Source organism: Anas acuta, chromosome W (assembly GCF_963932015.1).
Source record: "Anas acuta chromosome W, bAnaAcu1.1, whole genome shotgun sequence".
NCBI classification, from domain to species: domain Eukaryota; kingdom Metazoa; phylum Chordata; class Aves; order Anseriformes; family Anatidae; genus Anas; species Anas acuta.
Genome location: NC_089016.1, coordinates 15,691,542 through 15,713,644, shown reverse-complemented (window position 1 = coordinate 15,713,644; position 22,103 = coordinate 15,691,542). Strand labels below are relative to the sequence as shown.

Below are 22,103 nucleotides of genomic sequence, written 5' to 3'. Positions count from 1 at the left end.
GGTGGCTGCTCAGAGATAGGCTGGGCATCGGTCAGCGAGTGGTGAGCAATTGCATTGTGCATCACTTGTTTCGTACACATTATTAGTAGTAGTACTAATATCATTATTATTATTATTGCTATTATTATTTTCCTGTCTTAATAAACTCTCTTTATCTCGACTTGCAGGCCTCACTTTCCCATTTCTCTCCTCCATCCGAGAGAGGGAGGGGGGACGGTGAGTGAATGGCTGTGTGGTGTTTAGCTCCCGCAGCGGCTCCAGCCCCTGCAGCCACTCCAGCTCCTGTGATGGGCCTAGCGTGTATTCCAACCCCTGTGGCAGGCCCTGTGGCTGGGTCAGAGAAATGAGCTGTAGCAGTGCAAGTTGCCCCTGTAGAGAAGGTGAAAAAATGGTATAGAGATTCAGGTCGTTTAGAACACAGAGAGTCTTCTGCTAAGTCTAGGTATAGAGACTACGATTCTGGGCCATCAGGGATTCAGGAGGAGGAAGATGAAGATGCCGAAAAATCAACAGTAACTACCTTAAACCTATACCAGCGTGAGCTACGAGATGTGCAAAAAGATTTTGGTCGCTGCATAGGTGAACAGCTTGTCACCTAGCTGCTCCGGTGCTGGGACACCGGAGCCAATTGTGTGGAATTAGAGGGCAGGGAAGCCAGGCAGCTTGGATCCCTTGCTAGAGACGCAGGCATTGACAAAACAATTGGAGATTGTTATAAATGAAGTCTCAATCTGAATTTAGTAATATTTATAAAAGGAATATTTATAAAAGGTATAAAAGGCAAGTAAACAGCGCTGGGTGTGCGGGGAGTCTACGCTCCACCAACATGCACACACGAACATCAAACATTCTAAATATATAGAACATCGCTTTTACATACTAATCGCGAGTATGCCTATACACACGTACAATCAGGAAAGGTAACGAACAATCCTTTAAGTTCCATGACTTAACAGTCTCCATTTTCCATTCCTTTTGAACAATATGTCTCGCTTTAAGTTGTCAAGCAACTCGGTCTTCAGGCCTTAGGTATCCCGTTCTTCCCGGATCAAAGAAAAGCATATCCATCTCCTTTTCAAGGCCAAAAGGGCCTGGGCCAAAAGGTACGTCCAGGTCACCAGGGGGCGTAACAGCAAAAGCCTTCGATGGCTGTAGCAGCAGAGGGGCCCATGGCGTAGCAGTCGGATCAGTAAAGGAGCCCGCAGCTCCCTCACTATCTGGCAAGCCACACTTTTGTGATTGTGGCTCCACATGGCTCTTTAAGGCCTCAGAGATTGCTCGCCAGGTGCTGAGCAATCCCACCGCAACCTTGTCATTTTTATTTGCAGAGTCCCATACCTTGACCTCAATTTGGTCCCATATTTCAGGCTCATAAATTGTCCAATTGTTAATAAGGAGAATAAGGTATAAGGTTACCAGGACAGTCTTTGTTCCTAAGGATGTATGATTCCCCATAAAGCGCAACTGCTTACCAGCAAGGGGCAGTTGTGTATGCGCGGGTCCGCTTCTCTCAGCTTGAACTTCTTCCCATCTCCGGTGCGCCCATTTCCAGCGACTTTCTGTACAAGCTTCTCTGAACAGTTTGCTGAGTTTGGCCAAACCCATCTTCATGAGGCAATCAATGTGCCTGTTCCTGTCCTGGTCTCCGTTCTGCTAGCCTGTTCCTCTTCATTCCTTCTTTCTACTTCTTTATTGATGACGTAACTTCATCATGTTGCCCTTTTTTAACTTGAGGCCAGGCTCCCCTCTTATACCCTTCTCCCCACTGCAGTTCTTTTCAAAACAACTTTTCATCGGTCAAACAACTTTGCATATAACAACAACAGCAAACACCCAGAAACTTCCATGCCTTAATGGCTGGAGAACAAGAAACCAGAGACTGCATGGAGTCTCCTGAATCACCCTTATTTGTTCCCTCTAAACTCTTTTACATTCCTGATGGCCTCACTCCCAAATCTCCCCCTTCTTTATTAATATCAACCATTTTCTCAACACGAATTACCACTACATATATAACAATCCCTCCTCTTATTTTGAATGTCATTAATTCGTGTCTTGGCTTCAAATTTGGTCGAGGCCAATTGAACCATAAGAGAATGACTTCACAATATTCTCTGCAAGATTTATATACAAGTTTTTAGCAATGATTGGAATCCCATGTATAGAATATTTCACCCAACTCATTGTTCCACAGGTTGTATAAGAATCATCACTAGCAGCATCACACACATCAAATTTGATTGATCAAAGTAGATATCCAATCCTCTAGGTATATTTCCCACCTATTATTTCAATCACTACAATTAGCATCCAGCGGGGGTAGCTATATCAAGTTCTTTTAAACCTAACGTTCAAATCTCCAGGAATAGACTCAATCTTCCAATTCTTCTGGAGCCAATTGTGTGGAATTAGAGGGCAGGGAAGCAAGGTGGATGGGATCCCTTGCTAGAGATGCAGGCATTGACAAGACAATTGGAGATGGAGCACGATCTTACAGCCTCTGGAGGTATCTCCTGTGGAGAAACTTTCTGAAGAGTTCCACCAACTTAAAGAGAATTTATCTTCCTCCCCACCTGAACAAACCAGTGTCCACCAACTAAAAGAGAATACTTGGGAGAAATTGTCTGTAAAGTTCCACCAACTTGAAGAGAGATTATTTTCCTCCCCACCTGTACAAACCAGTGTCTCAGCTATCAGGGATAAGCGTTCATCTGCACAAAGAAGACAATATGGTGGGTAGACACCCCATGCCACCCTGTGGTTTTATCTACGTGACCATGGAGAGGACATGAGAAAATGGGATGGAAAATCTACCTCAAACCTAGAGGCACGGGTATGTGAGTTGCAAAAGAAAACAATTGGGAAAAAGGGTTTCTCTGAAAAGCTTGCTGCTGCAGCTTCCAGCGGGCAGTCCTTCAAACACAGAAACAAAGAAGATTCTGACCAGGATTAGAGGGGCCCTGCCTCCAGCCAGGGGGAGGAAAGGGACAATCGAGTTTATTGGACTGTGTGGATTTGATGGCCTGGCACGTCAGATGCACAGAAGTATAAGGCTTTAGTAGACACCAGTGCACAGTCTACTGTAATGTCATCAAGCTATAAAGGGCCAGAACCCATCTGTATTTATGGGGTGATGGGTAGATCCTAGCAGTTAACTGTATTGGAGGCTGAAGTGAGTCTAACTGAGAATGAGTGGCAAAAGCACCATATTGTGACTGGCCCAGATGCTCCATGCATCCTTGGCATAGACTTGGCACAGCAGGTGCCAATCGCTACCACAACTGTGCACCGGCGGCAATATCTCACCAACCGAGACTCCCTGATTCCCATCCATAAGCTAATTCGTCAATTGGAGAGCCAAGGAGTGATCAGCAAGACTCATTCACCTTTTAATAGTCCCATATGGCCAGTGCGAAAGTCTAATGGTGAGTGGAGGCTAACAGTGGACTATCATGGCCTGAACAAAGTCACGCCACCACTGAGTGCTGCAGTGCCAGACATGCTGGAACTCCAGTATGAACTTGAATCAAAGGCAGCCAAGTGGTACGCCACAATTGATATTGCTAATGCGTTTCTCTCCATCCCTTTAACAGCAGAGTGCAGGCCACAGTTTGCTTTCACTTGGAGGGGAGTCCAATACACCTGGAATCGGTTGCCCCAGGGGTGGAAACACAGCCCTATCATTTGCCATGGACTGATTCAGTCTGCACTGGAACAGGGGGAAGCTCCTGAACACCTGCAGTACATGTAGTTCATGGAGTAGCCCTTGGGCCAGTCCAAACAGGACCAGATGTAAAGAATGTGCTCTACACTGCAGCTGAGGAGAATGGCCCCACCTGGAGCCTCTGGCAGAAAGAGTCTGGGGAAACTCGAGGTTGACCACTAGGGTTTTGGAGTTGAGGATACAGAGGATCTGAGGCCCGCTACACTCCAACTGAAAAGGAGATATTGGCAGCATATGAAGGAGTTTGATCTGCTTCGGAAGTGGTCTGTACTGAAGCACAGATCCTCCTGGCACCCCGACTGCCAGTACTAGGCTGGATGTTCAAAGGAAGGGTCTCCTCTACACATCATGCAACTGATGCTACATGGAGCAAGTGGGTTGCACTGATTACTCAGCGGGCTCGAATAGGAAACCCCAGTCGCCCAGGAATCTTGGAAGTGATTATGGACTGGCCAGAAGGCAAATACCTTGGGATATCATCAGAGGAGGAGGTGGGTCGTGCTGAAGAAGCCCCACTGTACAACCAGTTACCAGAGAATGAGAAGAAATATGCCCTGTTCACTGATGGGTCCTGTTGTATTGTGGGGAAGCATCGGAGATGGAAGGCTGCTGTATGGAGTCCTACACGACGAGTTGCAGAAGCTGCTGAGGGAGAAGGTGAATCGAGTCCGTTTGCAGAAATGAAAGCCATTCAGCTGGCTTTATATACATGTATATTTATATATTTATATATTTATATATATTTTCCTGTCTTAATAAACTGTCTTTATCTCAGCTCACAGGCTTCACTTTCCCGTTTCTCTCCTCCATCCCAGAGAGGGAGGGGGGAGGGTGAGCGAACGGCTGTGTGGTGCTTAGCTGCTGGCCGGGTTAAACCACAGCAGCAAAGGAGTTCAAGGGCAAACTACAGGCAACTCAGTGTCCACAGTTTCTTTGGAAGCAGCATGGAAGATTTGGCCAGATGAAACGGTGCCAACTATACAGTGCAAAGCCTATACTTTAATTTGCAAAAGCAAAAAGCTGTAATTTATACCTCTGAAAGGAAGAAGTAAAAAAAAAAAAAAACAAACAACAAAACAACAACTGATAGATCTAACAGTACATTCTGTGTAGGTTTATTTTTTTGCCAACAGTTTGTGGGTTGGATGATGAGGTACTTTCCTGAAGATTAGACATCACCATTTTTTTAAAACAAACAAAACAGCAGGAAAAATCAAAATTCCCCTAAAGCAGAGTCAGTCCTTGCGAAAGTTCAGAGCAATTGGGGATCTCCCTTGACTCCTTTTTTAAAAAAGAAAATTCATCAACCAATAGAGTTAATCAGCTCTGGCTCACAGACAGTGTTTTTGCTTCCAGTTGAGGACAATTAGAGGCACAGTGTCAACTGGTCATTTATTAGGTTGTGTAAAGCTCTGTGAATACAAACTGGTTTTGTGACATTAAAAAATTCTCATGAAAAATAGTGCTGTTACATGCAGACATCCCCTTGTTTCTTCTCATTTTAAACTCAACAGATTTACTAGTTCAAGGGAAACTCAGAAGTGTTTATGAGAAGAAATGCACGCTGAAAGCAAGCAGTATAGCTCCAGGAACAAAATCAACTGATAAGTGAAAATCAAGCAGGGTAAATGATGACCTTTCAGTCTATTCTTTTTTGCCTGATTGTATCCTTTGTAGTACAGATATGGGAAAGGGGTCTTTATGTGTAGACAAGTGCTAAGAATAAGAACGTTTAAGAAAATGAAGATTCGGTCCTTTATAGTTATTGTGACTATATTGGCATCACGTTATTGTCCAACATCATTTCTTCAGCCCTCTTAAACCATCAGAAACCCCTCAATGAATGTCCCTAGTAGGTGATCCACAAACATATTCATGATAGACCCTCAAGAAATCACTCAAAATTTGGCCAGATGTTATGTTTAAAAATGGAATATTGTTTTTCAGAGAAGATTCTTTTTCATTGCCATGACTTCTCCCAGCCACCAAAGGCCTATTCTGACTGCAAATTAACAGTCAAAATAAATATATCTTATTACACAATAAGAGCCCTGCCAAAAAAAAAAAAAAAGTACATGAAAACCCAAAGGATGAAACAATATCATTCTGCAGACTGAAAAATATCACTTATTGCTGAAAAAAGTACTCATACGTTGCACATTGTTAGAAAATTCTTCCAAATTTCTTGGCAGTCAACCTGGAAAATCTCTCTTTAAACTTGCCTTTAAAGCATCTTATATAATCCTAGCAAGAACAAGAAAGATCTGGGAAACAAGACACTACATTTAGGGTAATTCCAGGTACCTGTTGTAATACTTACAGTCTTACAGTCCCTAAAATTTGTGTGGGATTTCAGAGCACCACTACCCAACTCTCCATCTCCTCCTTAGATGTAGGTGCACGTTAATGGATAAACATAAAAAAACAAACAAACAAAAAAAAAAAAAACACAACAACAAAACAAAACAAAACAAACATCAAAAAAAGTGTAAACTTCATCTCCTCTGGCAACACTCAGAGCAGAAGGCATTCAGGCAGTGTAAAGGTACATTTTACCTGGTATAAATCAGGATGCATTTTTACTGCAGTCTTAGTCCTGCCCTCAGTTTCTATTCACTGAGCCTCATATCTTATGAATCATTGTTATTACTCTGGAGCTGGTTTCCATGAGGGCTTTCATCTTTAATGTTTTTGTTTCTAACAGACTGGTCTTATTTCAACTTTCACTTCCTGTGGCAGGATATATTTGAAATATTATAAAGTTAAAAATAAACAAAAGGAGATGAGTTTCTGAAGTGCAGATGGTAAGAATATTTACTCTTACACTGGGAGAGAAATGAAGGAATATAATTTTGAATCACAAGGACAAAAGCCAATCTGTTAATTGGGGGAAGGAGGAAGATGTGCATTCCACAGACCCAGTGTGACATTTTCTTCTTCTATGTGCCTTCTTTTCAATGTTCTTCAGATGGGATTCTAGACGAGGTAGATACAGTATGGCAATTACTATGTTCTTATGAAATGTGGTAATTGAATAAAACACAGAAGTGCAGTACATCAAGCTGACACATGCTTATAGAAATACATGTGGATTATCAGCCTTCATGGCAACCGGATTTTTCTTGTTTGTGTGAATTTCACAAACCACATTTAAAAAAAAATCTTGCTCCTCCTTTTCTTTTATTCTTCTTCTTCCCATCCCCCTATTCAATTTTGTACTATTTTCTAGGATCTTTTAAACCAAGATTATACCCCACTGGCAAATTTTCCTATAGGAGTGTGATAGTCATCAAGAGAACAATATCATTTGAATGAATTAAGACTCCCTAAGGAATCCCTGTAAGAGATAGAAAATCTATAAAGTTCTTACTGAAAGGTAATCCAGCTTGTGCTTTGGTCTTTTAGAGTAAAATATTATGGTTGCTTTAGAGATTTGGAGTATTTCTAGTCATGGAAAAGGGAGCATCACTGCTTTCTTAGGCTATCAATATATATTTGTGAGGCAACAATAATTCTTCCAGTGTATTTCATGTTCCCATTCAAATGTCTTTACTTGTTTTAAACAAGGCAAGAATTAAAAAATGATAATACACTGACAACTAAAAATAAAGTAACTTGACAACTGAGTTAAAATAAGCACTGCTGCTAGCTTGATGTAAATAGGAGGTAGACCATATCCTAAAAATGACTTCTACTGCTTCTGGGCATAGCCACCCAGGGGAAGAAATGGCACCTGCCCTTCTTTAGTCATTTACTGGTTCTGGGGGAAAAAAATCTCTGGAGAGCAAATCCCTATCTGTAGAGAAAAGGTCAGTCCTGCTCTATTTCTGTCTTTGGTAACTCTGCATAACTTCATGGTTGACGTTGCAGTAAGAATTACTGACACTCATACACGATGCATTAAAGTCTGTTGCAATTAGCCGTTTCTCGCTCTGACACTGACCTTCTGGCATTAGCCCTCCCTGCACCTTGGTTTATCTGCCCATAAATGAGGGTAAAGATACTGACCTCTCTTGTAAAACCAGTCTGATTTACTGCGGAGAAGCACCCTGGACAAGCTAGGTAGAATAACACCCAGTAGCATGTGTACAGCCAGCACAAACTCCACTGTCTTGGCAACTCTGGTTGAGAGATGCAGTCTTGTGAGATTTGGTTTTTGTCTGAACTTGACTCAGAAAAGCCAGTTTACATAAGATACCATTGGCCACCAGACAGTTTACATCAGTACAATTTTACTTGGCTTCAAAGCATCTCCTATCCCCTGAATTAGCAATTGCTCTTGGGGGAAACAGTATATCATATCTTTGATGAGGACATAAGACATAAGGATGATAATAAGATAAGTGATGATGCTTCTTAGTTACACTTATGGCTTGGAAAAAGGAGTATTCTTCTGGCCATGGCCAAAGGTCATTAGTTTGGTCCAATTTAGTGAACCAAAGACAGGGCAATGCCAGGGGGCCAGATGGCAATGCCAGGACCCCTCTTGCACTGTGAGGAGCAAGAGCAGCTGCCTAGAACTCTGTTAAGCACATGAAAAGAGCTGCCCCTGGTGTAGGAGGCCTGATGACAGGGCCATAGCAGCCACCTGGATGGCCATCCAGCCTTCTTCTCCTGAGTCCATCTATTTCTGTTGGCTAGCTAAACAGCAGCATCCCTTGGGTGTTCAGTGACATCACCCAGACTTACACTGTTTTGACATAAATATTCTCCTTCTCTCTTCTCCCCCCTTCCCCCTCTTAGCTGTGAAGCATCAACCTGTGTTTCACTTACCAGTGAAGGCAAAGTGCTTAGCAAGTAAGTTTATAGCATTCTTCATGAAGAATTTACATATAGATAAAATTAAATTTGACTTGCAATCTAATGAGATATTTTGTAATTTAATCAAATGGTGTGACCTACCAAGGGACTTGGTCCAAAGAGGTTTGTGTGCTAATCCGATGCTAGGCACATGGGAGGACTTCGGGGATACCAACTTCTCTTGGGTGTCTTGCCCACCACTGAAACTGCAGTGCTATAATTAACACCAGTCATACAAGTGAAATGGAAGACCAAAAGCTACCTGGGAGAGTATAGTGCTCAGGATAAGCACCAGTGCCAGCCAGAACTATCACTGGGGAGTAATTAGGTCTTCTGCAAATCCTAGCAGGACCATCACATCTCCAGCCACCTTCTGGCACATTGCACTTAAACGCTGAGTGCTGAGTAACTGAGGACTCCAGTATAGATGGGGTAATATTGAGAAAAAGGGGGAAAAAAGAGAGAGACAGCAGCACTCTTGGAATGAGAAGCAATGTCTCTTCCTCAGAACATTTTACCCTGTGTAAATATATCAATACAATTTGCATTTTAAGTAAGCTTCTGCATGATTCACAGTGAATCAGAGGAAGCAGCTGCCCTGATCTGTGTCCAGGTATGGTGTGAAACTAAAGCAGAAATGCCATCTAGTCATAATAATACACTTCATTTATAGACCTCATTTCATTTCCAACATCTCAAAGCCTTTCAAGCATTAATTAAGTAAAATCTTGCTACTGCCCTTTGAGTTAGGCAAGTACTATTATATCATTATATTTGTAGGTAAACGTGGAGACCCTGGAGGCTAGATTGAGACTGTCTGCTTTAGGCACTCAATTTAGATGTTGCAACACCTAAAAGAAATAGGTGCTTGGCTCCAGCAGAATGATTCACATCACTTAGGTCAGGTGCCTACGCAAACTACACAAGCAATGCAGGCTTGGATACCTCTGAAGCAGCACCCAAGCAAAACTCACACGTTTCACCCCTGACTGGTGGTGAGCTGTGGTGCCTCCATGGGATGACTTGGTGTGGCTGCACACAGCCATGTAGGTGGAGGCACTGGGAAACATTATTTTCAGGGCTGCGACTGGGTAAGGACTTAATGCGAAGCTCAACAGTGTGCATGCTTGCCTACGTGGGATTCAAAATGCAAATTCCCCTCTGAAAGGCAAGCACCTGTGCCATGGGGTAAGTGGGAGGAGGAAACACAAGATATTAAAGGTTTGAGCACTAATATGGAAACTGGAAAAGTAGAGATGTAGGCTGTACTGCCCAAGGGGGCTCACCCCTTGCCAGGGCAATACCAGGCTACAGGTGGGGCTGGGGTGGTGGCGCTGACCCCTCCTGCCACAGCCCAACTGCTCAGCAGCCAGAAAGGTAAGATGCAGAGGCTAGAGCGTGTCAGCCCAGTGGGAGGGGAGGTATTTTGCCTGAAAATCTTCTATTTTAGAGCTCTGACAGATGAAAGGCATGAGAACAGCTAGGTCAGGGGACAGGTAGTCCCTCATGTCCCAGGCTTAGCTGACACTTAGGAATGCCCAGGTGTTCCCACACTGCTAAACAGACTTTTTCCTTGTCCCTCTCCTATATTCTGATATCCAGATCCTCAATGCTCTGTACTTGTTAGTTGGCCATTAGGGAGCCTTTTGTTTAATCTGAGAGGAAAGCTGGCCATGGGCAAGCGGACAGTGTGCTCCAGGTACAGTACAGACATGCACCGCGCAACCTTGGCTCTCACCTGGTGCAACATTGCAATGCTAGCCTAAAGTCTCCAAACCCCCAGAATCCCTCTAGTCACTTCCCAGAGCACAAAGGAAGCAGGTGGCTGCAAACAGCCCCCATTCTGGCATCTATTTTAGAGTCAAATAAAAATAAAATTGAAAAGAGACATTGCCCAGTGGATATCAGGATCAAGCACTGCACAGTGTAGGTTGGTCTGTCCACGCCAGGCACTCCCAGCTCTCAGCTGTGTGAATGCAAGCCAGCCTGTAACAAGAAAACCAGAGGCAAAGAATCTCTTTCTGATTTGGCCCACAAAAACAGTATAAATATGCCCCAAATTTGTCTTGTTGAAGTGTTTCATGCTAGCTGAATGTCACCTAAAACCAGTGGTTTTGGTCGGACTATGACTTAACGAAGTGGGCTCTTTTCAATACCTGGGGAAATACTAGCTCTGCACCATCATGACTCACAGGTCTGACTGCTGGTAGCTACACACCTAGCTGCTTTGAGCTTTCAATCACTGAACACATGTGAAACCATATGCTTATGTGCTTAAAGTACTCTTAAGTCTGAAATGCACGGCCCAGATTCATACACATGCTCAGATGAAACAGACATTCCCTGGGACTTAGACACTCCAATTCACTCACGTGTTGACTTCAGTAGACTCATGGATGGTCTCAATCACATCCACTGACTTATTCAGACTCTGCAGCATCTGAGAAGCAGAGCTGAGGAAAAGACTCAAGAGTCCTTAATCTGGGCTTGAGACTGATTTATAATCATTTTTACCTGCTAGGGGTTTCTTTAATCTCAGCAAGACTCTCTCCCGATTAGCAGGAGAGATGGAGAATTTGGGTTAACTGCTCTACCCACTCCTTAACAGAAGAGTGGCTCCTATTAGTGTTTTAGCAGTTGTCTTTTTATGCAAGGACTTGCAGAGCTGACTTGACTAAACTTTTAATGGGTATGCTTCTAGTGTGGGAGGAAACGTTAAGCACTGCTTATTGTTACTTAGAAATACACACCCAAATGCCATAGCTCTACCCAGAGTTCCCAAGCATCTAGCTACTTGATTATCTACCACAGCACACCATATCACACTTACAATCTTCCTTACCGCCTAAAGTCATGTCATGATACACAGTAGGAGCCAAAGAATGCTGGGTGTGCAAAATGCATGCATTGCTTCAGATTGCAGCAAATTCATTTAACAGGAGATCAGGCTACAACCAGTAATTTCAGTGCGGCAGATTTATCTGCTCTTCTTATTTACCAAGATGCTGTCTTGCCAGATCAAATCAATGAAATTGCAACAGATCGCCCAGTGCACCAACAGCAGCCAATGTCTGAAGAGCATCGCGGATAGGCAGCCCATTAAAAAATGTTCTGCCACATCTCTAGCGCTCAGTCTGTCCTGTTGGAAATAGTAAAGTTAAAGTTTTCCAGTGTACTTGGCTGAGTCAGAAGCACTTTTCAGCAGTCATGCACAGGCGCACATATTGACTGCCCTGGTAGCAGCAATTTTGGCCCAACCGTGCCAAGGGAGATGTGCTATTGTCCTTGGGTGCACTTCCTGAGGCCACGTGTGGGGTGTACACAGCTCCATCCTCAGCTGAGGTGGGAAACTTGTTCAAAGTGGTTTTGAAGTTTTGTTAAGAAGCAAAAAAAAAAAAAAAACTGGTGGGATGAGTCCTGTGACTGGGGTGTTGCGATAGATGGTTACAGGCTCTTCAGGAGGGACAGGCAGGGTAGGCGAGGTGGTGGGGTGGCGATGTATGTGAAGCAGGGGCTGGACTGTGTGGAACTCCAGGTCGGCGATGGCAAAGTTGAGAGCCTCTGGGTAAGGATCAAGGGACGAACGAATAAAGGGGATGTCGTTGTGGGAGTCTATTACAGACCGCCTGGCCAGGACGATAGCGCCGATAACTTATTCTTTACAGAACTAAGAGAGGCCTCGAGATTAACTCCCCTTGTCCTTATGGGGGACTTCAACTTGCCAGACGTTAACTGGGAGTGCCACACGGCTGACACGAGCAAGTCCAGGAGGTTCATGAAGCACCTAGATGATAACTTCTTGGTGCAGGTGCTAACGGAGCCAACTAGGAAAGGTGCCCTCCTAGACCTGTTGCTAGAAAACAGAGAGGGTCTGGTGGGAGATGTGGTGATTGGTGGCCGCCTCGGTCATAGCAACCATGAAGTGGTTGAGTTCAAAATTTACGGTGACAGAAGGAAAAGTGCCACCAAAACCTCATCCCTAGATATGGGGAAGGCGGACTTCAGGCTGCTCGGGGAACTAGTCAGCAAGGTCCCCTGGGAAGCTGCTCTTGAAGGCCTTGATGTCCACCAGTGCTGGTCACTCTTTAAGTGATGCCTCCTAGAAGCACAAGATCAGGCAATTCCTAAATATCGCAAGTCAGGCAGGCGGGGCAGGAGGCCAGCGTGGCTGACCAGGAACATTCTTATGGAGATTAGGCGGAAACAGAGAGTGTTTCGCTACTGGAAGGAGGGCCAGGTGACATGGAAAGAATACAGGGATGCTGTTCGTGTCTGTAGGAAGAAAATTCGTGTGGCTAAAGCACACCTAGAGTTGAAGCTGGCTGTGTCTGTGAGAGAAAATAAAAAGGGTTTTTTTAGATATGTGAATGGAAAAAGGAGAACTAAAGAATACATAGGGCCGCTCCTTGACAGGGAAGGTCTTCTCACAGACAATGACATAGGCAAAGCAGAGACGCTTAACGCCTTCTTTGCCTCTGTCTTCAATGCCGATGATGGGCTTCGGGACCCAGGGTGCCCTGAGCTGGAGGACCGGGACGGTGGGGATGACAAACTCCCAACCGACCCTGAACGTGTGCGGGATCTGCTACTCCACCTGGATCCCTACAAGTCCATGGGTCCAGATGGGATTCATCCCCGGGTGCTGAAGGAGCTGGCGGACGTCATCGCGGCACCTCTCTCAATTATTTTTCAACGATCCTGGGAGTCTGGAGAGGTCCCGGTAGACTGGAAGCTGGCAAATGTTGTGCCGATTTTCAAGAAGGGTCAGAAAGAAGACCCTAGCAATTACAGGCCTGTCAGTCTCACGTCAGTGCCTGGTAAAATCATGGAGAAGATGGTTCTCGAACGTATTGAGGCGCACCTGGGGGACAATGCAGTCATTGGTCCCAGCCAGCATGGGTTTGTGAAGGGTAGGTCCTGCCTAACTAACCTGATTTCCTTTTATGATAAGATCACCCGTATGGTGGACCAAGGGAAACCAGCTGATGTGATTTTTTTGGACTTCAGCAAGGCTTTTGACACGGTTTCCCATAGGATCCTACTGGACAAAATGTCCACCATACAGCTAAATAAAAACATCATACGATGGGTGAGCAATTGGCTAACGGGCAGGGCCCAAAGGGTTATGGTAAATGGGGCTGCATCAGGCTGGCGGGCGGTCACCAGTGGGGTCCCTCAAGGCTCCATTTTAGGGCCGGTACTTTTCAATATTTTTATAAACGATCTGGATGTAGGAATAGAAGGCATTTTGAGCAAGTTTGCTGATGACACCAAACTTGGAGGAGTTGTGGACTCTGTTGAGGGTGGAAAGGCCTTGCAGAGGGATCTGGATAGGTTGGAGAGCTGGGCAATCACCAACCGCATGAAGTTCAATAAGAGCAAGTGCTGGGTCCTGCACCTGGGATGGGGAAACCCTGGCTGCACATACAGACTGGGCGATGAGACGCTGGAGAGCAGCCTAGAAGAGAGGGATCTGGGGGTCGTGGTAGACAACAAGTTGAATATGAGCCGGCAGTGTGCCCTGGCAGCCAGGAGGGCCAACCGTGTCCTGGGGTGCATCAAGCACGGCATCGCTAGTAGGTCAAGGGAGGTGATTGTCCCGCTCTACTCTGCGCTGGTGCGGCCTCACCTCGAGTACTGTGTGCAGTTCTGGGCACCGCAGTATAAAAAGGACATGAAACTGTTGGAGAGTGTCCAGAGACGGGCTACGAAGATGGTGAAAGGCCTGGAGGGGAAGACGTACGAGGAACGGCTGAGGGCACTGGGCCTGTTCAGCCTGGAGAAGAGGAGGCTGAGGGGAGACCTCATCGCAGTCTACAACTTCCTCGTAAGGGGGTGTCGAGAGGCAGGAGACCTTTTCTCCATTAACACCAGCGACAGGACCCGCGGGAACGGAGTTAAGCTGAGGCAGGGGAAGTTTAGGCTGGACATCAGGAAGGGGTTCTTCACAGAGAGAGTGGTTGCACACTGGAACAGGCTCCCCAGGGAAGTGGTCACTGCACTGAGCCTGACTGAATTTAAGAAGAGATTGGACTGTGCACTTAGTCACATGGTCTGAACTTGGGTAGACCTGTGCGGTGTCAAGAGTTGGACTTGATGATCCTTAAGGGTCCCTTCCAACTCAGGATATTCTATGATTCTATGATTCTATGAAAACAGGAAATGTGCATGAATCTGGAGTTTAACTATTTTTTGAACTACTTGCTCTCCCAGAGTATTTTTTTTAATAGAAAATAAACATCAAAATGACAAATATACTGCAACTCAACACATCCCAGGCCTTGGATAAGCCCAAGCATTTATCAGTCCAGACTGGACTTCAGGCAGCAAAGAGATCCTAGAATAGTCCAAGGATTTTTTCTTTTCTTTTTTAAGCAAACCAAGCATCTCAAACTTACTTAAGTGCTCTTATGCCAAGTAATCAGAGCTGGCACAGAAAACAACACTGACTGTTGCTCCCTTCCCTGCCTACACTGGAAGCAAGAAAGGCCGAAGACGCAGAGCTGAAATGTCAGCTTGTGCCCTCTGCAGAGACCTCGTACCCTCAGAGGAAGGACCACTGAGGGGCTCCTAAGAAATCAGTGAAAAGGACAACAAGCACATCAGTGGGGTAGAAGCTAAGGTGATCCTTCAGTCAGAGAAAGAGTTAATTCGAGAGCTACAGGCACTGTTCAGTTGATGGCATGGGTGAGTAAAGTCTCCTTTCTCCTGAAGCAAGGAGCACAAGCCTGACTGTCACAGTGTGCCGAGCCCTACACGCATTCCTGCTATCAATGCTGAGGGTACCTGCTGTCCTTGCACTGCCCTTGTCCCTTTGGTCCCCAACCAAAGAGACGAGCCAGGCAGCCCAGGAGTGGCAAAGCCTTTCCATCACTGCTGGCCCCAGCATGGGACCTAACGCTAAAATCCTCCATCACAGGAGCTGCAGGCTGCCCTGCTCCTCTCCTCACTGGCATGCTGCTGATTCACGTACCGTGATATCACTGGGGAAAGTCTACCTAGATGCCTTCACCACTGTTTTTAGTGGTGTATAACATTGTATTTGGGTTGCAGTTTGTGATCAGATATGCTGATGTCATTCACATACAACCTCACTAAGACCTGCGAGTTACTCATAGATAGAATAAACCTTGGCTGTGCTGTATCTTGCCATTGGGATCAGCCAGGCGAGTTCCTCACAGTTTGCTCCCGGTTTATTTAAGCTGTCTGTGTGCTGCAGGAAACATCAGCTGCCTGAAGCTGTGTAGGGGCCTGGGGTGTCAGAGGAAACCACTGGCAGAAGCCAAGCTGGGAAGAGGAAGGGTGACGAACGCTCCACACGTCCCTGGCAAGTGAAGTTCGCACCTGGCTCTTCTCCCATCCACTTCAAGTACTCATCATGGCTCTCTGCACCAGGATACTGCTTTTATCCCCATTTTCCAGACATATGCTGAGGTTTAATCCTGTTTAGATATTTTCTGGAGTCACATGAGAAAACTGCGATACGTAAGATAGGTCTCCAAACCCCACTCCACACATCAGTCCACCTCCACGTCTGTGCACGCACTGTCACATGTCACCTAGGTGCCACTGGGTCAAATCTTGCTACTGAAGAAAGGAAGGCGACTTATGCATGTGTTTGAATCGATATCCAATGAAATTTGTTCATTCCCCTAATTGTCCTTTCTCCCTGGTTGTCCCAGTATGTAAAGGTGCATCCATGAGCATACACACAAGACCTGGTCAGGATAGACATTCATAGTGTATCTCTGGGATGGTCAAATGAGAAAACTTTCATCAAATATAGTGTTGGACCCATTTCCACTATTCCTGAAATATATTCACTACAGAATAATGAACCAACCCTGTAACTCTGGATCTTTACAGATAAAATATATTTTATCTATTTATTATTATTTATTATTTATATTTATCATATCATCATATAATAATCATTATATTTATTATATCATTACATAATATTTATTATTATTATTTATATTTTATCTATATATTTTTAAATATTATTAATGGAAAATAATATAAAAATATAATACAAATACAAATAATATACAAATATCAGCAAAGTTTGATTACTAAGGCAGTTGACTACTCTTATTTGTCTGGGTCTTCCCTATACATTCAGAAGAAGAAATAATTTTACTCACTACTGAAAAGTAGTAAAACTTTGGGTGATTAAAGCTTCATGATAATAGTCTAGAAGTGCATATGCTGTTTCTGAAACAACAAAACCCTTGTGGTGGCTTTGCCAATATTTCACCATGTTTGTTTTTGCTCATAGCAAGTCCTGTTTTAAATCACAATAACACAGTCTTGTTTTTAAATCACAATAACACATTTGACTTCTGAGAGAGGATGACCAGAGATTTATTCTGTGCTGCATGGAAATGGCCCGTTCCAGCAGAAAACTGAGCCGTGGAGGGGAGTTTTGTCAGGGAAGAAAGCTCATCTGGATAAATGGCACTCCTCAGCAGCGCATGGTTGCTTATAAGTATGTTTGTACTGACATCAGATGAATGCTGTTCAACCACTTGATTGTCACTTCTCCCCTGTTCCAGCATTCCTCCTACTCTTCCTTTGGAAGGTTTAATCAACCAACATAAGGCTTTTTAACAGGAACAAGGACACTTTCAAGATAAAGACATTAAAACCAACTTTAAGCAATCACAGCGAAGAGTTGTGCATTTACTGAATGTGGTTTGGTATGTACGTATGTACACGTGGCACAGCCTCTCTTCCCCCCTCCAGTCTTAGGGCCAAACACTACTCACTGTGTGATGCCCATCCTTCACCTAAAGCTGGTGAAGCTTCAGTATTTCCTAAAGCTGGTAAAGCTTCAGTATTTCCTTCAGACTTAAACCAGCACCATACAGACTAGCTGAGAAGGAAAGGTCAAGTCAGAAGAAATTCATTCACTGCTGGACCTTAGGGGTGGAGTGGGTGGGGGGGCTTGTTACATTAACTTGTAAAGCATGTTTGTCATGCTAACTATCCAGCATTCAGAGACTGATGGTTACTACCTTCCTAATAGCTGCATAGGATTAACTTTATATTCCTGGAAATTTACTGTGCATGTTATCTGTGCTATATCTGATGAAACCCATGTACTTATTATCTGATCTTTCAGCCATGATGCCTAACATGCAAGCAAGACACCCTTTGTTTGTATACCTTTACCAATGACACAGACAGTGGGATCAAGTGCACCCTCAGCAAGTTTGCAGATGACACCAAGCTGAGTGGTGCAGTGATACAACAGAAGGAAGGGATGCCATCCAAAGGGACCTGGGCAAGGTTGAGAACTAGGCCCGTGTGAACCTAATGAGGTTCAACAAGTGCAAGGTGCCAGCAGTGTGGGCTTGCAGCTCAGAAGGCTGACAATTCCTACTCTTTTCCAAGGCACAAGTTATAGCATTAAGACTGCTCATCAGCAGTTCAAGCCTCTTCTTCAGCACCACGTATGAAAGAGAAGCAGGCTGACATGCCAGGAAGCTGAGGAATTTGCCATGAGGACCTCTTTCAAACGCAGCTCTGCTCTCAGTCTCCCCAGACCAGCTGTGTCGCCAATCTGTGGCCTCTCCCTTGGTCCCTCACCTGGGGTTTTAGCATCAACTGGTGAGCAGATGAAAGGCTCAGCCATCTAGCTGTGCACAGTGCCTCAGGTCATGGAGTGCCAGAGGGGCCCCCATGTGTTGCAAATGCATGAGGTGCACCTCTGGCTGTGCAGAGCAGAGGGAGAGAGTCAACTCCAAGGCTTAGTGCACAACTGTGGTAGTTTTACCGTGCTGGGCAGCTAAACCCCACAACCGCTCTCTCACTCCCCCTCCTTAGATGAGGAGGGGAAGAAGTAAAGCAAAGAACAACTCACGGGTTGAGATAAGGATACTTTAATTAAAGGGAAATAATAATAATAATAATTAAAGAAAGATTATTATGAACTAAACCATTTAACTAAAGGGAAATAAAAAGGGAAAGGGGAAAAGGGAGGGGGAAAAGGAAAAAAAAGGGAGGGAAACAAACAAATAAAACAAATGAAGGCTATATGGAAGTGCAGAGGAAAGAAATTACTCTCTACTTCCCACAAATGAGCGATGATTGACCACGTCCTTAAAGCAGGGCCTCAACGCACGTAGCTGGTGTTTGGGAGGAGGACCAACGTTTTCACAATGAGAGCCCACCCCTCCCCTCTTCTTCCTGTTTCCACCTTTTATTGCTGAGTGTGACATCAGATGGTATGGAATATCCCTTTGGTTGGTTTACGTCAGTTGCCCTGGTGATGTTTCTCTTCTCACTTTTTGCCCACCCCCTAGGAGGGTTAGAGAGAGGCCCGATGCTGTGCCAGCACTGCTCAGCAGTAGACACAACCCTGGTGTGATAACACTGCTGTTCTAGCTACAGGTGCACAGCACAGCACTGTATAGGCTGCTGCAGGGAAAGTTAACGTTCCAGCCAGACCCAGTACAACAACACAGCTGGAAAGATCTCTTTACAGATGTGCTTGAGTGACAGTACAGGCTGTGGGAGGGCAGGGTCTGAAGCATCTGCTGCATCCTTGCCTACAGGCATGACCAATGCCACAAAGTAGTCATTTGTAGCAGCCAAATAAACATTTAGGTACCATTAACCAGTCTTTTTAAATACGGGAAGGTTGGGTGAGCACAAGGAATCTTGAAAAAACCTCTGAAAAATGCAATAGGTAGAAACAGGTCACGGGGAAAGTATGGGAAGGAAGGGGAAGAGTTATTAACCAGTGTTTATGGAAAGGATCTCCAGAGCGATGGTGGAGAAACAGGCAGTGCATGTGGAAAACAGCCACACTGCACTTTTAACTTCAACAGGTTCCAAGATGTACCAAATGAGACAGAGCTCACAAGGTCCTCTCTAGAGAATGCCCAGGGACAGCCCAAACTGGTGCTGTTCAGGGAATGGGACAAGCCTGCTGCAGCCAAGCAAGGTGGCTAGTGGCACTCCCTGCGTGGGACCTGGCCCTCTTGCAGAGATTTCCAGCTCCTACAGAAAGAAAGAAAGATGGCTTATCCTAACATTTCTAGGTCACAAAATTATACACAGGCTTCAGGGTTATATGGCAGGGCTATTTGCTACCATATGCATTGCCAATGCATAGCAGCAGGGGATGCTGTTTTTTTTTCAGAAATGGCTAAGTGCTGTTATAACACAGGTAATAATGATAAAAATAGCAGCAATACAATGACACCTGCACCAGCACACTACAACAAAGCTAACTGCAAAGCCTAAATGCTGAAGAGCACTAAATGGTCCTCTCATAGCTCTTGTCACAGATATCTTTACACAGGGTGGGTGGGTTTTGCTCCATATTTCATCTCCAACAACATGCCATGAAGTTGCAAATGGCATTCCTGAGCATGCCAAAATGCCCATGCAGTACAGATAAACACTGAAATGATGATATAAATCTATTTTCAGCTTTCATCTAAATATTTAGGATGTCTCCTCTTATCCCTGTTACTTATTACTTTTATATTGTGAAACCAATTGTGAAAGATGACAAATATAGGATGGCAGGAACAATCAGGCTATGGAATTCCCTCTTGGGACAGAGCCGTGTTCTCATGTGGTGCCTTTTTTTCCCCCCCTTCCTTTTACGTTTTATTTTTATGATTAGACAACCACTGTTTAGCCACCTCAGGGAAATGCAAGGTGAATTAGGAGAATATTGCCAAGGTTATCATGGAAAAGTTTAATCTCTCCTCAGTGGAAACCAGTTAATAGCTACGGCTAGACTGAAGTATGGACCTCTGTTGGGAATCCCAGTGAAGGTCAAAGGCAGAGAGGAAAAAAGCTGCATGGAGATCTTAGACAGTCATAAGCAGACAGATGTTCCTAGGCTTTAATGGGCAGTCTTGGCTCCAGGCATTTCTTGGCAGAGTTGTTTAGTTTTAGTATTTTTCCTTGTAGTGCAAGGTATGGCTCTGGTTAGCTGGCTCTGGTTAGTTAACTGCTGATGATTTTTCCATCTAAATAATAGTTTGACAATGAAGAAACCAGTTCATAATCTGTGACATGATGGATTAGGTCATGGGGAATGTTGTGCAGTTGTAATCATGAAGAACAAAAAATAAAAATAATAATTCTGGTTTAAATGAGAACCAGTTTTACAAGTTTAAACAGCAAATCTGATGAAGCTCCTATTGCAAGTTCTACCACTCCATCTTATGTTTTTATTGTCATGGACAATAAACAGAAGGAAAATGACAGGAAATAGACTTTTTCTTGACAAATTATATTTCCAAATCAGCCTGGTGGGGATTATGCCCCTAATTTGGAAACTCTTTTGAGTTCACCAGTGCAGAGAATTTTTTCTTGACAATCTGCTGTGCTTAAGTGAGATAAGTTAAATTGGGAAAATAGGCTCAGCAAACATCTTCTTCTCAGAAGGGAAAGAGGCTACAAATCCAACTGTTATCAGACTGTGAAATCAGTGACTTTCAGTGGACAACTGCAAAAAAGACCCATCAAAAATTCTGAAGACTTTTAACCCTTGTTTGCTGGGACACAGCTTCCTTACTGCAATAGCTACCACATCGCTTGCCAGAGAAGAATTTTGTTATTTGACAGGCATGTAGCAACCCTGACGTAGCCAGGGACTGAATTCAGTCTCTTCCTATGTTTCAAAGTGTCTAATTTCTGGGTGTCACAACTCGTCTGATATAATGTGATATTGTGAATGGGAATGTTTCCATAGGATAAGCTCTCATTTTAGACTGCTTTTCATTAGAATAGCACAGACCCTGGTCTCAGTGAAGGAAATGGAAATGTCTAGGTGGCTTAAATATGAGCAAACCTTGGATCTCAATCTAATACAAGTCAATAAAAAAATTAAGAGCCTCACATTGGCAGGTTATACATATTCCCTGCTCCCTCTGTGTTCTCTGCTGATTCGCTTTTCTTTTTGAAGGCTATGAATTATGTTTCTTTGAAGCTCTTTTTTAGCACATCAAAATCCCATCCATTGTTGGTTGGTTCAGTAAAGCTCACCCTTTTCCAGAACCAAGAGTGAAATCTGCTTTGTGATAAATATCTGATGGTGCAGGAGCTCTGGGCTTGCTCCCAAGCTAAATTCATTTATATTGCAGCAAAACACCTGCCTCTGTGCCATCACAAATGCAGCTCCCTACTGTAAAGTACAATTCAGTCTTTCAGACAAGATTCAGATTCACAGAATCACAGAATCATCTAGGTTGGAAGAGACCTCCAAGATCACCTAGTCCAACCTCTGACCTAACACTAACAAGTCCTCCACTAAACCATATCACCAAGCTCTACATCTAAACGTCTTTTAAAGACCTCCAGGGACGGTGACACCACCACTTCCCTGGGCAGCCCATTCCAATGCCTAACAACACTTTCGGTAAAGAAGTTCTACCAAATATCCAACCTAAACCTCCCCTGGTGCAACTTGAGCCCATTCTCCCTCGTCCTGTCACCAGGCACATGGGAGAATAGACCAACCCCAACCTCGCTACAGCCTCCTTTAAGGTATCTATAGAGAGCAATAAGGTTGCCCCTGAGCCACCTTTTCTCCAGGCTGAACAAGCCC

The 22,103-nt window shown here is 44.4% G+C and overlaps 2 protein-coding genes across 17 annotated transcripts in view; both read right to left on the bottom strand.

The window, feature by feature from the left end:
* LOC137846966 (uncharacterized) overlaps nt 1–22,103 on the bottom strand; it is a 456,759-nt gene that overhangs the window by 188,305 nt on the left and 246,351 nt on the right. The window lies entirely within an intron of this gene.
* Nucleotides 1–22,103, bottom strand: part of LOC137846955 (SET-binding protein-like) — a 325,858-nt gene that overhangs the window by 74,032 nt on the left and 229,723 nt on the right. Inside the window, exon 6 of one of the 16 annotated variants that reach the window (XM_068665076.1) lies at nt 3,628–6,109. The exons of the other annotated variants lie outside the window; for them this stretch is intronic. Within the exon in view, the coding sequence (XP_068521177.1) occupies nt 5,949–6,109 (161 nt within the window). The 3' untranslated portion in view covers nt 3,628–5,948. Of the gene's footprint in view, nt 1–3,627; nt 6,110–22,103 lie in introns of those variants that run through there. 16 annotated transcript variants of the gene reach the window in all.